This window comes from Ovis aries, chromosome 5, assembly GCF_016772045.2.
Source record: "Ovis aries strain OAR_USU_Benz2616 breed Rambouillet chromosome 5, ARS-UI_Ramb_v3.0, whole genome shotgun sequence".
NCBI classification, from domain to species: domain Eukaryota; kingdom Metazoa; phylum Chordata; class Mammalia; order Artiodactyla; family Bovidae; genus Ovis; species Ovis aries.
Genome location: NC_056058.1, coordinates 49311984 through 49329665, shown reverse-complemented (window position 1 = coordinate 49329665; position 17682 = coordinate 49311984). Strand labels below are relative to the sequence as shown.

Here is a 17682-nt window from a genome sequence, read left to right as displayed (position 1 = left end):
TAGTACCAGAAGATAACAGAACAGAGGGCTTAGAATTTTGAGAGGAAAAAAAACAGTGATTCAATAATTCTATATATGGCTACATGGTGGGTCAATGGTAAAGAATCCGCCTGCCAATGCAGGAGACACACAAGACGCGAATTTGAACCCTGGATTGGGAAGAGATTCCCTGGAGGAGGAAATGGCAACCCACTCTAGTATTCTTGCCTGGGAAATTCCATGGACAGAGGAGCCTGGTGGGCAATAATCCATGGGGTCACAAAGAGTCAGACACAACTTAGTAACTGAGCATGCACGCACACACATTTCATTTATAAATACAACAAACAGTAGTCTTAAAAATGCAAACACCTGTAAACTCCTTTTTTTGGTGGAGGAGAGTAAATTCAAAACAAAATACTAATATCAGCCAGCCAAAACTTGAGTCAAGTTCAGGAAATCAGGAATTCAGAATCTATATAATATGAAAGACTAGTAAGGTAAACACTGAATCCACCTAAACATACAATTAAACAACTTTGAGAAATAGGGTCATAAAACAGAACATAAATGTAAAGTCATATCAATGTAAAAACAAAATAACTCATGAAAATTCTATGAAGTAAGACACAGTCTCCTCTTCAAAATGGAGTTAATAAATATTGTCTAAATATTAGATTTTTTAAAAATCAGTTTTTTAAAAAGAAAGTAACAAAATATTTCAAAATTTGCATTTGTACATGGTGTCTGAATACTTCTCCAGGAAGTAACTTTATATCTGTGTTTTATATAGGTCACCAAAGCTTTGGGAGCAATTAGTGAGCAGCTAACAGGGCTATTTGGAACACTGTGATTTTTTTAAGATAAAAGAAACATGGGGGCTATGATCAGAGATTAGAAAATTAAATTATAAAAAAAAAAGGAAGGAAGCCAGAAGAAACCTAACTCATTTTAATGAGAATTAAGAATCTGGAGACCTCGATTGCTAATAGAAGTGTAGACTGGTTCAGCATTTTTGAACAATTTAGCAGTAGCTATCAAATTTCTAGATGTGGACCCTCTGATAACCAGCAATTTCACTTCAAGGAATTTATCCCTATAGATAAACTCACAAAAGTAGCAAAGATATATAAATGTGCATACATTATCTGGTGTAGCACCATTTGTAATATTTAAAAATTATAATAACTCAAATGTCTATGAATAAATAAGTGGTTAATCAATTATATAGCACACTGGAAACCTGTGAAAAAGAGTGAAATCTTAGGGATTGATAGAAAAAATATTATATTAAAAAGAAAAAAGTTTCAGAACAGTATATGTGATAACAAATCTATTCATATAAAAAAGAGATACAGCTCACAAACAGAATATACACATGCTTGGGTGTACAGAAATATCTAGAAAGACAGACAACATACTGCTTAAGTTTAAAAAAAAATCTCATGAAGGTTTCTATTTTGTAAGACTTAATATAGATAACAAACTGATCTTTCAAAATTTTTGTCTTTTAAGATAAGTCCATATCAAATCTTAATTTCCAGAAGTAAAAACCAGAGGGTGCCAATATATCCACATTCAAAATACCGTTTCCACTAGTTCAACTATTCTAGGAAAACCTCCCCCAAAGTTCATTTGGCTGGTAGAATACAGTCTAAGAAAAGCCAACAGAGGTCAGAGAGCTTACTTTCTACGGTTAGGGAGGAAAATCAGTGACAAGCCACTACAATATATTTAAGGGGCCCAATTTACTCAGTGCAGAAGTGCTTCAATTTTTATTCCAATGTTAAAAATAATAAACCTTAAAAGCTATGATCAATTCTACAGAGAAAATCAGTATAGTAAAAACCAAAATTCTATTTAAGTAAGGAATTATACAAAGCACTAAGCATTAATTAGAGTATGTATTTCTTTCAATATGTGACATTTCATCATATCTATATAAAATATCTCCAGAAGAATAGAAGGAAAGAACAACACTGATTGCCAATAGAGACGAAAACTGGCTGCCCATGAGACACTTTAAAACTTTACGAATTTTGAAACGTATGTAAAGGCATTACCTATTTAAAAAATAAGAAAAACTACAACTCATTTGCACAGGACCAACTATTACTCAATATGGCAAAGATGCAGAATTAGCAACATTGTGTACCTACTACATTTCTTTAGGTTGCTTCTATGTATTTTCTTTGATATTGCATCTACAGCAGATTATGAACATAAAGAAAGAAACCATGTCCTATCTTGTCCCTGGAAACACCTGTCTTCTACCCTTATTTTCAAGATAGTGAACATCTTGAAGCAAAACAGTATTTCTAAATTCCTAGCCACTGAATATTATCTGTGTATACTTGAAAGCCAAAGCTGAAAAAACAATCTTAAAGAAATTTTGAAAAGTTTGAAGCCACATAAGATTAGAAGAGGATGTAACAAAAGTTTATTCTGCTACCTAAAATAAAATTTAACTGAAGGAAAAGAAGAATAAATTCTTAATTAAACAATTCCAAAGATAACTGGAGAGATTTTATTCTTAAGGAAACAATTTACTTAAAAATTGATGTCAAGGAAACTATTCCTACTTCTTTGACAGTATTTAAATAGGAAAAAATATTGATAGTAAAAAGATAGGGTGGAAGACATAATGATTTAGCATTATATTGCCAAATAGTCTTTACTGGGGTGGCCTTGCCAAGTTACTGTATTTTCTTGGGATTGGTAACTTTTATCTATTAAAATATTTTATAGTAAGCTAAATCTGCTAATTATTAACTATAAATACCATCCAAAATTAAGTAATTTAATACATTTAATATACACAAAGATTTCAAGAGAGAGAATCATTTGTGTAACACATCACTGCTATTAATGATGAGTCACAACTAAAATTTCATTTTCTTCAAGAATCCCATAGCACTTTACACATTCTTGGGCTAAGTATTCATCTAGTCCATTCAATACCTCCAAACAAGTAGCTGCTTAACTTGTTCTCTAAAAAAACATAAAATTAGATTCCTTAACACACATCATTAAAGATCTTCTGGTCCAAACCCCTCATAAAAAAAAGGAAAGGGGAGAAAAGAGGAAAAAAGAAAAAAAAAAATGAGCCTAGGGAGTCTCAGCGATTTGCTAGCACATTCAGCAGAACCAAAGAAAGAATATTTACATGACTTGGGTAAAATAGTCCAGAAAATAATACTATATTTCATTTTACAGATGAAATTACTGAGGCAACTATTTACTTAAAGATCAGTGGTTTTATGGCTATAATGAAAATTTAGGTCTTCCCTAATGTTCAGAGCATCTCTAATGTAGACTTTTTTCTAAATAACCTAAGCATAGCCTTTGTCACTCATTAGCCCTCCATTCAGATATAGGATTACAGGGTGCTTTCTGCAGGTACTTCTACCTTTTAGTTGATTTATTTTCAAACAGCAAAGAAGGCCTATAACATGCTAAAATAGATCATAAAAAATCTTTATATGAACACAACTAGAATGTATTTACTTTCTCTAATATCTATATCAGTTGTTTATTATGGGAAATACTACTTGAGTTCCTCTTCTAAAATGAAAGGCCAAGGAGCTGGAGACAAGGAAGGAATACTAATTTATATATCACTCTCCCTTTCCAACCTTAGCTTTGTTGTGTGAAGGAAAATTCATGACAAGTATTTCTTTTATGTTAACCAATGTATCAAAGTTTTAGTGTTGAAATTAACATGCCACGATGAAAACAGAAAGATTCCACCATTTTCACAAATGGTTTGAAAAACACAACCACCACCAAATCAATGTAACTCTTTACAGATTTCAACTTATAAGTACTGAGAATGTATTATACAATATGGTAAATATAATTCACACTGTATATTATATATGAAAGCTGTTAAGAGAGAAAATCCTAATAGACCTTGTGACAAGAAATAAATTTTTTTTCTATTTCTTTAACTTTGTGTCTACATGAGATGGAGGAGGGCATGGCAACCCACTCTAGTATCCTAAGCCTGAGAATCCCATGGACAGAGAAACCTGGTGTGCTATATAGTCCATAGGGTCGCAAAGAGTTAGACACAACTGAAGTGACTTAGAATACACAGCATATGAGATGATATATGTTCAGTAATTTATTATGATAATCCCAAATTAAATTTATACAATGTTGTATGTCAAATGTATCTTAATAAACCTGGAATAAATAATTTTTTTAAATAAAACACAATAAAACTCCTATATATATATAGATAAATATGTATTTTTTTAAAAAATATATATATATATGTGTATCTCACTTAAAAACAGAAAAAACAATGCTTACATGTTAACTAACACAGTGTTGCCACCTAAACATACTATCATTAGGGCCTTTGTAAACTCTGACTTGATGCAGTCATCTTTCATAGACATGGAGCAACTCTAACAATAAAATGGACATGGAAGCCAGGAAAACAAAGATTAACAAAGTAACTCAAGATTAAAAGCAAGCAAGCCAAAAGAAGAGAAAGAAGCAAAGTAGTGTTTTACAATCCAAATTATACTCTTGAATAGTTCATACAAATTCTCCACCTTGAACATAAAAGTAATAGTGAACAGGGAGCTAAAGGACTGTGGTAAAAGAAATCAAGCCATGTAAGTGCTTTAGCTGAAGAAAGCTATCAAGATAGGAACAAGAATGAAACATTAAAACTCTGTCTTCTGGTCTAAAAACCTGTAAATAGGGAGAAAGGCCTAGAGTAATAACTATACAGGACACCAGGACAGTGACTCAGAGACTATGGAACTGAATCAACTTCAGTTTTTGTTTTTCTAATACTGTAGATGTTGATTTTATTTTTACTTTTTATTCTTTGGCAGCACAGCTGTGGGATCTTAGTTCCCCAGTCAGGAATGAAACCTGTCCGTGTATGCCCTCTGCAGTGGAAGCATGGTCTTAACCACAGGACTGCCAGGGAAGTCCCTCAACTTCAGTTTTGAAATGGTATTTATTGGTTATTTTTGGCCAAGTAATTGAGTAACAAATTTGTAAGGACACTGATAGTATATTTCTTTTCAGAGAAACAAGATTAGTTTTCAAAGGCAGGTGTCTTCTCGTTTTTAAAAAATTCCTTTTAGATTTTAAATATATTACAGAGTGCTAATGTTTTTTAATCAAAAACTTTCTTACAATGGATTTACATCATATTATACTTGTCATTATATCAAATACTAAAAACAAATTTGGGCCCAATAAAAGATGCTGTGCTGAGAAAGTAAGCACATAAAGGAATACTATCTTTCAATATACAATGATCTCCATTACAGAGGTAACAAGAAGTGCAAACAGCAGGAAGATATGGATTAGGTGATTTGTTCAAGGCTCTCTGCTTATTGAGTGGTTAAAATGATTCTGCATGCTAATAGGGAGAATTTTCAAAAAACTCTGCAATTAATGGACTGTTTTTATTTCATTTAATTTTTGATTTCTAAAAGGAACATTTTAAATGGCTTATTTAAGACTCCTAATCTCATTCAAAGGTTTTTAATAATGGACTATTGACATTTATGTAATTATTACAAAGTTAGACAAGTTACATATCAATTCATAATCTTCTAAATATGATGGGCATTCAGTGGTTTTTTTTTACTAAAAATATCTATAAATACTTTTTCATTTTAAATATTTTTAAAACAAGAAAAAATCAAATCTCAAATAACTAAGATTCAAACGAGAACATGCACATATTTTGAGGATCTACCTGAAAAGCTCAAGTATAAGATCAGTTCTGGCTGAAGGTTTTTTAAAAAGTATTAAATAAGAAACTGTCTAGATTTCCTTTAAAACTAAGTTCTAAAGTATACCTCCTACACAAGTAGAATGAAAAGCCTTAAAAACTCTAAGTTTCATCTCAGAAAACAATAAAAGGAATTCAAATTATTGTATTACATTTTTATGAAACTATAATTAACATCCTGATTCTAGTACAGAATATTTTAAAGAATGAGAGACAACAGCTTTTAAGCTCCTTTAAAAAACATAATAACAAAGCCTTGAATTGTGGCAAAAGTTAAGCTCTAAAAATCTAAGAAAACATGAGGTTAGTCCAGATTGTGTTTCAAAGACTGACTTGTGAGTTCTTATTTAAAACTGAAGGTTAAAATAATTACCCACAAAATGAAGATTCTCAAAAAACAACTATTTACCTTAAAGAACTACCAAACCTAGACATCGAGAACACATCTATGGGATCCAGAAATGTTAAACAACTTACTCTATGCAATGGGAGTATAGAGTTTTTCCAATTCCAACCCACAGTCCTAAACAGACATTAGGAAATGACAGAAAAGAACAAAGGACAAGAAAGATGCTCCCTTTTTAGGTCCAGTTAGCAAGAATTATCAGTCATTTTTTCCTCAGGATTCGAGGACTGATCTGCCTGCACTTCTTGTTTTTCAGTAGGTCGTTCATTGCTCACCTCTGGCTTATAGTAAATCTGGAAATTATTTATAGGTTTAAAATATCAAACTAACTATACTCTTCCATACTTTCCACATTTTCTATAAAGAACAAGAATTGCTTTTTACAATCAGGAAAATAACATTAAAATTGAAATATTTTTCCCTAGACAGCAAAAGCAGGAAACAGGAATCTTTTTTTTTTTTCCAATGGAAAATTATATATGAAATAATTCAAAAGTAGAAAAAAGGAACAAGTTATGTACATGCAATTATTAGATCTAATAATTTACAACAGTGAGATATAAAAAGTGAAAGTTCAATAATAAATGAATGATGATGGCTCATCAAATTGATGGAATATTATGGACAAGTTACAAACATAGAGAATATGTAGCAATAAGGAAAAGATTATGATAGAACATACAGCTGGAAATTATAATTATAGTTACATATAAATATGAATACAAAGATGGTTTACAAAATAGAAAACAATTATGTTAGAATAACAGCATTAGCTCTGTACTTAAGATAAATATGTATCTAAGCCATCTTTAATCTTATATTTTGAATGTAAAACAATATGACAAATGAAAATCTATCTGCTTGTTTAATGAAATTCTTCTAAGGAACTTTCATCACAAGCAACTGACCTAATTACAGAAGACTATAAGACATTTAAAAATATTTCAGAACAAATTTTTAAAATCAGTAAGTTTTGCTATACTTTATACTGCATTTAATAGGTAATTTTTCTTTTTTCTATTTAATATGTTTAGAAGAACTCCTAGCAAATAAGGAAGTGACTTTGCTATGGAAAAATGGAAGAACAATGAATTTTATAAGAATTCAGAGGATAAGAATATTAAATTTGCTTATAGTATCTAAGATTTTATGCTCTATCTTATTTATTTCAAGTGATCAAATACTTCAATTCTTAATTTTTATAGATGACCCAAAGCAGAAGATTAAGATCTATTTAACATACCTGTTATAATTTTCAAACACAAAAATTACACCTCTTAGAAATTCTAACTGGCAGAACCTCATTAATGAGAATGAATGCTAGTGTTATCATTACCATATTTAGTAGTAGTAGAAATCATGATAAACAAATAGCATAATTACACTATATTCTTATTTTAGTTAGTAATTATTTTCCACAATGTTCTGAGGGATTCTGGGAGGAACTGCTATTACAAGAAATGGATTAAAAGACAATACTTAGGAAGTTTTCTCTATATGAGGGAAATTAGTAAAGTTGATTGTCTACAACATTTATAACTATGTGTGCCTCACATAGATTTTTAAGAAATAAATAAAGGAATTGTGGAAGAAACTCCAGAAAGCAGTTTAAAATACTCTCACAAAAAGCAAACATTTCAGCAAGAAGCATTAACCTTCTTCAAGAGGATATTATTTTACAATTTTCCATTGTTTTAAAGATTATTACACTTATGAACCTGCCATCTAATTTGAAACTTTAAAAAGCCAAAATAGAAGATATTAAAAGAATAGAAAAAGAATGAAATGCTCTAATAATGTTGTTAGGAAGATGACAGTAGTTTTATTTTAAATGTCTAACTAATTAGAAAAACATAAAATCACTCAGTGATTTGAAAGGTTATTCTATTCTATGAACATATCATTGCATTTATATATCCATACAGGGCAGTTTAAAAGGTTCAGGAATGTTAAATGGGACTGCGGTGAGAGGAAGAAAGAAATAAATGGTTTTACCTAGAAAAAAACAGTATGCCCTTTTAAAAATTATTTTCAAATACATTTAATAAATGCAACAACTAAGAACAAGTAGCCAGATTTTCAAGTTATTTTATATAAAGCATGCAAACTATTGATCTGCTTTACTGGTGTTTTCTAAATGTTAAAAATAAAGGAATTAACATTCATACAAAAATATATGAAATTAAAAATCTCTTACTAAATCGGCCCCTGCTTGAAGTAAAACATCTGCAACATCTGTGTGTCCATTTTCACAAGCGTAGGTTAAAGCCGTGTCTCCTGTTGCTGTTGTAGCATGAACATTAGCACCTGGCAAGCAAAAAAAAATTACACATTTATTCTGTGAATTTTAAAATTATATTAGATAATTTGATTTTATAAGTTGGTGAAACTCATAAACTCTAAATATGAAAACATCAGAATATATTTTAAGAATCCTAATTTTCCTTTAAAAATGCTTTGAAAAAATGCTTTTAGCCATAAAGAAATTATACCAAACAACTAAAAACTATAATAGTCTGTCTATATATCCCCAGTAAGATATACTCTAAGAAATAAAAGAGATGCTAAACCAAAAAATACAAAAAATATCCATTTTCAGAAATCATACTGGCAGTAGTTTTAGTTTCTTCTGAGACAATTTTATGAATACTTTTTATGATTACATAAAAAGTGATTCTCAAGCCACGAGACAGAAACTACCCACTTCAAATTAGCAAAAGTAGCTAAATGTGAGAATTAATGGTGACATGATAGAAAAGACAGTGTCAGGAGCTCTAAGTTTGAATATTGGCCCTGTCACTTATTAGCTTGATTTGCTTAGAGAAGCTATGAAACATGATTGTACATTAATTTCTGTATCTGTAAGATGTGTGTACTACTTCTTAATAGACCAGTGGCCAATGGTAATTAATAGAGAGAACACATGAGCTGAGCAAAATGTCTGATATCCAGTGATTTCTTAGTTAACATTATTTATTCCTTTTTTTAAAAGTCCCTTAACAATACCATGACTACTTAGAGGGATGTGGGAAGAATGAAGACTGGTGAAGAAAGACTCTTGAATAGGACACAGACAATTATAGAAAATAATGAGAGAATAGTAACTGAATAATATACCTACATATACTATCTATAGCAAATAATTATTTTTGAGCCAAGGAAGAGGTCAGCTTGTATGGTTGGTTTGTGCAATGGTTCAAAATCTAAACAATCATTCACGCCATTAATGATCTGGATTAATAGATTACTTTAATAATAATTCAAAGGAAAAACTGTTGCTGGTTATAATCAAATGAACAGTGAAAGCCCAAAAAGGATCAATAAAGTTTTGCTAATATTTCATTTCCCTTTATACATTAATTTCCTTACACATCAAGTTTTAAACAATTTATTAGACATGGATTAAAAAAATCTATATTACTTTCAAAGGAATATAAAGGCTTACATCTGCCTGGATCAATTTTTTGATATATTCTTAACTCGCTCTATCCAGAAAACTATATGTAAAAACACTGATTTCATACTACTGCTTCACAATATATAAAGCACAAATTATTTTATATAAAGACCAAATATTTCTGCCAAAAAAAATTTTCCACTTTTTCATTCATTCTTTTTTTTGATAAGTAAGAAATGTCAAGAAATGACATTATCAAAAGTTATAGAGGTTATCAAATTATAACCTCTATGTCATCCCTATATTCTCTTACTGAAAGACTATAGAAGGAGTTAATTTCTCCCCTTCAGAAACTACAAATCATTCAATGGAAAGAGAAGGTCAATGGGAAGTCTTACCATCACTAAGCAAACATTAACTACTTTATATAACTTTTTTTTTTTTAAGACATTTTTGGAGATTAAAAAGCCTAAGACGAGAGTTAAATTATGGAGCTGTTTTTCAACCTTTGTAGAGATGAAAAAAATAGAGTTAATTGTTAAAGTTATGAAAGCAATATAAAATTCTTTCTCTAAAAGGCGTTTTTAAAGCCACATACCAGCAGCCAGTAAGTATTTAACCAACTCCAGGTGTCCTTCCTGAGAAGCCTCCATCAGAGGTGTGGAGCAGCCGAGTTCTATGTCAGCCCCTGCCTTAATCAGGAAGTCTGCAACTTCAGAAAAACCTCCACAGCAAGCCAACGTCAGAGCAGTTTCTTGGGTTTCTTCTGTCTGAGCATTTATATTTGCTCCTGGGGAAATCATAAAAATAGATAAAACTATAGTTATAAAACATTTACAATAAAGTGTTCTGATTTCTGATAATTATCTCTTATTTTTTCTGTTTCTGGTGTTCTACCCAGGGTGTTGAAAACTTATTTTATCATCAATGCAAACAATATCTTAGTTGTAATAAACTTCAGTGATACTGACACAAAAATTCAAAGGAAATTGATTTTTTTAATTAAAGAAGTAGAACTATTTTACCTTGTGCTAAGAGTAGTGCCACCATCTCTTCATGTCCCTCCCGAGCAGCTTCCATCAAAGGAGTATATCCTTCATCATTAACTTCTTCAAGATTTGCTCCCCTTTCAATAAGCAGAGCTGCCAATTCAACATGTCCTCCACAGGCAGCCAGAGTTAACGGCGACTCGAATGAATCTGCAGGCATATTCACTTGAGCACCACTATCCAAAAGCAAACGTGCTACCTCTACATGTCCATCCTGCAGATTTTCAGAAGTAAAACAAGAAGAAAGGAATTTTTGTCTTGATATTTTTTAAGTGGGAGAAGAAAAGCAACAGATCGTGGAAAGACAGGAGGGAAGAAAAGGAGAGGCAGCTTAGATGCATATGTATTATCATACCCATCTGAGAAGTTTTGAAATCTATCTTATCAAAAATCCATTAAAATTATTTTACCTTACTTTAGAGTAAGCCCAAAATTTTCCGTAAGAATCAGACTTGGTACATACAGTTACAATTTCAAATAATTTTTAATTTCTACATTCTCTGAAGTTCAAAAAACTATTAAATCCATAGTCATCAGTAACTCAAAATAAAATAATTACTATTTATACTACAGCCAGGGTCAAATATAGCTATAGCCTCAAACATAAGTGTCATGTTTAAGTGTAGAAATTGTGTTAGATCTATTTAAGAAACAAAGACTGAGAAAAAATAACAACAAATTCTGTGAAGTCATTATCACTTGGGATTATATCACCAAGGTAAATCCCTGTGGACTGATACTATCTTATATTTTTTTCTCATCACTAGTTTGTTGTAATAAGGCAAAGAATTTTACAAAGATGAAAAAATTACTCACTTGTAAATAATTTTACCATGAGCCTATCTGCATAGATAGGCAATTAACAAAATATTCTCATGGAGGTATCCATTCTACCCCTTTATCATCATAAATACATTTCTTTAGTTTCAAATTCTTTGCTTCAAAATTTTATGGGTCTTAACTCCTGTGGCAAATAAAGATAGAGCTGGTATGTTGTTCTTTATTTTTAAAAAATGACCCAAATATTGCTAATGAAAAGTAAACAGAGTAGAAAAATAAGGTTTTATAAGGTTGGGAAACTCTTCTACTGAAGAACTAATGAAAGAAACCTTAAATATTAGGTTTCAGTATCTATCTAGAGTTTTATACTTAACTGTATAAGTTAGTTATAGTCACTTTAGCTTTAATATGAACAAATACTTCACATTAAAATAAAACACATTTTTACCAAATTCCTATATTGAGTTATTTAGTATCTGAAATATATACCTAATTTAAAAGAAAATAAGGGTTTATAAGTGCCCACAAATCAGGGAACTACTATTGCACCCAGCTTCTTTAGGTTCCCAAGAAACTGTTTTGTATGAATTTAATTTTTGAAGATTCTTTGTATATTCTGCTAACATATCTAGAGTACAGACCTTAACAGAGAAATTGTGCTAAGACCTTTTTAAATATTAATGAACAGTATTATTTCTAACAAAGGAAAAAAGAATATGAAAATAAAATTTAAAAAGAATCATCCACTTTAAACAAAAAAAATTTGACCATATTTAACTGTACAGTTCAGCAGCACTAAATACATTCACATTGTTATGCAACTGTCATCATCATCCATCTCCCAAATTTTTCAATTTCCTAAAATGAAATTCTGTCCCCATTAAACACTAAGTCCTCATTCCTCCTCCAACCTCCCCCAGCCCCTGGGCATCTAACAATGTAATAAGAACAATCAACTCTTGGGCTTCCTTGATGGCTCAGTGGTAAAGAATCCACCTGCCAAAGCAGCAGACATGGGTTTGATCCCTAGTCTGGGAAGATCCCACATGCCACAGAGCAACTAAGGCCGTGTGCCACAACTACTGAGCTTGTGCTCTAGAGCCGAGGAGCCACAAGTACTGAAGCCAGCGTGCCCTAGAGCCCATGTTCTGCAACAAGAGAAGCCACAACAATGAGAAGCCCATGCACTGCAACTACAGAGTAGCTCCTACTCGCCTCAACTAGAGAAAAAGCCCGTGCAGCGCTGAAGACCCAGAGCAACCAAAAATAAATAAATAAATGAATGAATAATCTACTCTTAAAGGCCTAATATCATTATTAATTTTTTTTTAATTTTAAGAATTCAGTCTTAGCCATTGAGCAGTAGCTGGGATTGGCCTTACCCTCCTATCATAAACTATAAAAATTGGGATAAAACTATTAGAGGCACTGGACAGCAACCAAGCTAGGGTTAGAGTTATAATCACTGAAAGAAGGAAGCATATGAGATAAGTGCTACATTCACTCTTTTTCTCTTTAGGCATCTTCCAAATCATGGCCCAAGGAAATAAAGCCTAAACAGAGAGAGAACATCTCTAGGACCTAAGAGTTAAGGACCTAGGAGTAAAAGTGATGCTGAAATCAAGCCTCAATAGGATCAGGGTGATTCACTGGTAATTTTACCTGACAGAACAGAATTTAATAGTCTTAAAAGAAGGACAGGATAATCCAGAGCCTTGAAAAGGGATCATCTACAGCATATGACTTCCAATAAAAAACAATTAGACATATCAAGAAGCAAGAAAAGGTGACTGACCTCAAGACATAAAATAATAAAAATTGACCCAGAATTGAATCAGATATACAAGATAAAAGAACTTCAAAACAACTACTATACTACCTGTGTGCAGCAATGAATACTCAGCACAGCCAAAAATAAATAAAATTTTAAAAGAATAGAAAAACAGAAAAATCAGTGAAACCAAAAATTGAAGGCTCATCATTAAGTTCATGTGCAATCTAAAGGAAGCCTGAATAGCCAAAACCAACTTGAAAAATAAAAACAAAGCTAGAGGACTCATACTTCCTGATGTCAAAACTTAATCAAAGCTACAATAATTACAACTTTGTGGTTCTGACTTAAAGACAAACATACAGGACAATGAAACAGAATAGAGAGACTAGAAATAAACCTTGCATGTATAGTCAAATCATTTTTGATAAGAATGTCAAGATGATTCAAATGGGAAAAGTCAGTCTTTCTAACTTCGATGCTGGGAAAACCAGATAGTCACATGCCTAAGCATGAAATTTAACACTTAACCTAATATCATATATAAATTTACTCAAAATGGATTAAAAACCTAAATAAAAGAACTAAAACTATAAAACTTTTAGAAGAAAACATAGAACTAATGCTTCATGAAACTGGATTTGGCAATGACTTCTTGGATATGGCATCAAAGGCATAAGAAACAACAACAAAAATAGATGAAACGGACTTTTGAAAAACAAACCAACAGAAGCACAACTTTTGTGCACAGGAGGACACTATGAACAAAGTAAAAGGGCAGTCCATGAAATGAGAGAAAATACTTATCATATATCTGATAATGAATTAAGATCCAGACAATATAAAGAACTTCTAATATTCATCAACAAAAAACAAGCTAATTCAAGAATGGGCAAAGGATTTGAATAGACGTTTCTCTAGAAGCTATACTGCCAGAGAAAACAGTATGGTGGTGGTAATCCTCTTAATTAGATTTCTGATATGTGTATTTTACTATGATGAAAAAGCTGGAAAGAAAATAAAAGTACATGAGTGTGTTGGAAATAACATAGCTAAGCCTGCCTTTCATATGATTTCCTACATCAACAGATCTACTATGAAAAGCTAAACACTGCACACACCCCCTTCAGCCTCTAATAACACAAAATTTTCAGATTCCTCACCATCTCATAATAATTTTTCCAAAAACTAGAAATAATTCTTAAAGGCTTAAATACATATGACTCTTTCGTCCCATATAATCTCAAATGCAATTTAAAATTACCATGCAAGCCTCCATTAAGGCAGTGTGCATCTCATCTGTTTTGTGCTCTTGATCTGCACCAGCATCAAGCAGAAAGCGAACCATGTCCAAATGGCCTTAAAAAAAGAAAAAAACAAATTTTAAAACTATATTTCTCAAGAACTATCAATTTAATATATAAGTATTAAAATGGGAAATATTTTTCTTTCAGATGTCTATACAAAAACTTATAACTTATTCTGCATTCAATAAATCAACAACAATTCTACAAAGCCAATCCAAAATAGTAAGCAGGCTCTCATCAAGGTCTTATCTAGGTTTTAAAGATCAAATTAGTCCAAAGCACATTAATTCAAGCTAGGTAAGGCAATAAAATGGTAATACTTATACTTTGATTTAATCTATATAAACTATAAATCAAAACACTGAAATAAAACAGAATGCCAAGTAAAGTATGTTTGGATCATATTTTTCAGAAAAAAAGCCTTAAAATAATAACCATAAACTCACTGTGGCAATGAGCAGGCACAGAAAACTCCATTTAAAATAATTTCAACCTTCTTGACACATTTAGTATATAAAAAGCCTTAATAGTCAATAAGAAAAAGACAAACACTCCAGTAGAAAAATGGATGAAGGACATGAAATGGCAATTCAAAAAAAAGAAATGAAAATGAATATTAAACTGATGAAAAATACATTAAACCTTCCTACTAAACAAATGCAAATTAAAATGAGACACCATTTTTTACTATCAAAATGGCAAATATTAAAAAGAATGATAATACCCAGTGTTGGTGAGGGTGTAGGGTGGGGTAAAGGGCACTCTCAAACACTGCTGGTGGGAGTGTAAATTGGTTCAACCTTTCTAGAAGGCAATTTGGCAATATGTATCAAAAGCCTTAAAAATGTCCATACCCTTTGACCCAGCAATTCCACTTCCAGGAATTTATCCTAAGGAAATAATCAGAGATTAGGCAAAGATGTCTGCACAAGGATGTTATCACAGTGTTTTTAATAATAGTGAAAAACTGGGAACAATTCAAGTGTCCAACAATAGGCAGTTATGGTGCATCCATTTGATGTATTTGGCAGAGATTGCTAATTCCCTACCCAATATCCATTCTTTCATTTTCATCCTGATTTCATCTCAGTGGCAACATGCCTGACTAAAAGACTACATTTTCTAGCCTCTATTGCTGCTATGTGTAGCCAATGAGATGTAGGAGGGACTTACAAGGCAGAACTTCTAGGAAGACTCCTTAAAGGTAGCTTACTAAGTTGGAAGGCATTCCTCATTTTGCCCTTATCCCCTGCATCCTTCCTAGAATATGGATTGCTGGAGCCCTAGCTACCATCTTTGAGCATAGATAATAGGTAACCTTGAAAATAGAAACCACATACTAGGATGGTGGAGCAGAAAACCAGAATGCTCATATCTTAATAAAAACGAACTGCCTTTCTAGTTCTAGATAGCCTATTTTTGTACCTTAAAAATTTTTTTTTTAATCCACGCCACTTGCAGGATCCTAGCTCTCCCACCAGGGATCAAACTTGGCATTCAGCAGTGAAAGCATGGAGTCCTAACCACTGGACTGTCAGAGAACTCCCAGAATTGTTTTATATAAATGAGAATAAGTTTCTCTTTTGTTCAAATCATTATTAATTTAGGTTTTGTAACAAAAGCAGCCAAATCTACTTCTAATTAAAACAGTGAAATACCATGTGAGTATCAAAAGTTGTACTACACAAGTACTTATTGAGATGGGGAAGTGTTCGTGATATATTGCTAAATAAAATAAGCAGACTATAAAACAGTGTTAGAGTATGACCATTTAGTTTTTAAAATGTATATATACATTTTGACCTGTGGACAATGTGGAGGGTCAGGGTACAGTCAAAAATCCACATCACAGTTGGCCCTCTGTATCCATGGTTCCATATCCGAGGATTCAACCAGCTTCGAACTGTTTAGTACTACAGTACATATTTATTGAAAAAAATCCATATGTAAGTGAACCTCTGCAATTCAAACCCATGTTGTAAGAGTCAAGTGTGTATACTGTTTATAAATATACCTAAAAAACACACTGGAAGTAACTATACTAAAATATTGTTTATATGCTTTTTAAATATTTAGATGGTAACATTATATGTCATTGTAAAATTTCTTTACACTATTCTGTTTTTTAGGATTTATATATCATGTGACTATTATTATTTGAGTGTGTATTATTTTTGAAATAAAGATTGGAAAAATCATATAAAACAAAAGTTATTAAAGAATGGAAACCCTCTAGGTCTGTGCTAAGAATTCTGGTTGACTTTACAGCTAGTTGAGTAAATTTTGAATTAAAATAATAAGAAAACATATACTATGAAACTATACTATAGGAAATACAGGCTAAAATGGACTTTCTATATAATGTCTTAGAAGCTAGATAATTATATAGCACAAGGAAAGTATAAACAATAAAAAATTAACTCATACACAGTATCCAAATATTTAAATATTCGAAGTTACTATAAAAAACTCTATAAACACATATACATTTATAGAGTACCTTTGTAGCATGCAAGTGTAAGAGCACTTTCTTTGAATTCATTAGAGTGAGTGTTGATGCCTGCCCCATGATCTAGAAGAACTCTTGCAACTTCCACATGACCTGCACTGGCTGCTTCCATTAAGGGGGTGTGTCCATTTTCATTATGATCTTCTATATTTGCGCCTTCATTAAGTAGCACTTTCACAATATCAACAAATCCTCCAGCACAGGCATAAGTTAATGCAGTGTTGCCTAACAAAAAGAAATTAAAAATTATGATAAAACTGATACAATTCCTATTATACTACTACTCTAGTTCTATTACTTCAGTTACCTTACATAAACCACTAGAATTATTATCTCAAGCTTTTCATTGTGTTGGTTAGAAGCATCATCTGAATTTTATCACTAATTAAAAGGTTTATTAAAAATGGGCCAATTTACCTCTCTTCATATTTCCTTAGCTTGTAAAATAAGATTGTCATCTTGAAAAATTACTTCAATATATTTTAAAATAAAATATTCTAATACATTACTCAAAGTATTATTTTTTCTTACACTATACAACTTAGAAACACTTAACATTTTCTACGTGTATTCATTTCTTAATTTTCTTTTACTTCCTTTATCTTTTACATTTATTCATAAGACAATTCATTGTTCTACATACATTTTCTTTCTGAAATATATGTTTAGCCTACATTTATAAGACCCAAGGAGACAAAAATAAATCTCCCTCAG

The 17682-nt window shown here is 31.5% G+C and overlaps 1 protein-coding gene across 8 annotated transcripts in view; it reads right to left on the bottom strand.

The window, feature by feature from the left end:
• ANKHD1 (ankyrin repeat and KH domain containing 1) overlaps positions 1-17682 on the bottom strand; it is a 109555-nt gene that overhangs the window by 52533 nt on the left and 39340 nt on the right. For 7 of the 8 annotated variants that reach the window (XM_060415840.1, XM_012178613.4, XM_027970311.2 and 4 more), the window contains exons 6-10: positions 16960-17193; positions 14417-14511; positions 10578-10815; positions 10151-10342; positions 8353-8462 (exon numbers count right to left, since the gene is read on the bottom strand). In XM_060415840.1, the coding sequence (XP_060271823.1) occupies positions 8353-8462; positions 10151-10342; positions 10578-10815; positions 14417-14511; positions 16960-17193 (869 nt within the window). The remainder of the gene's footprint in view (positions 1-8352; positions 8463-10150; positions 10343-10577; positions 10816-14416; positions 14512-16959; positions 17194-17682) is intronic. The other variant, XM_027970313.3, reaches the window with a different exon arrangement.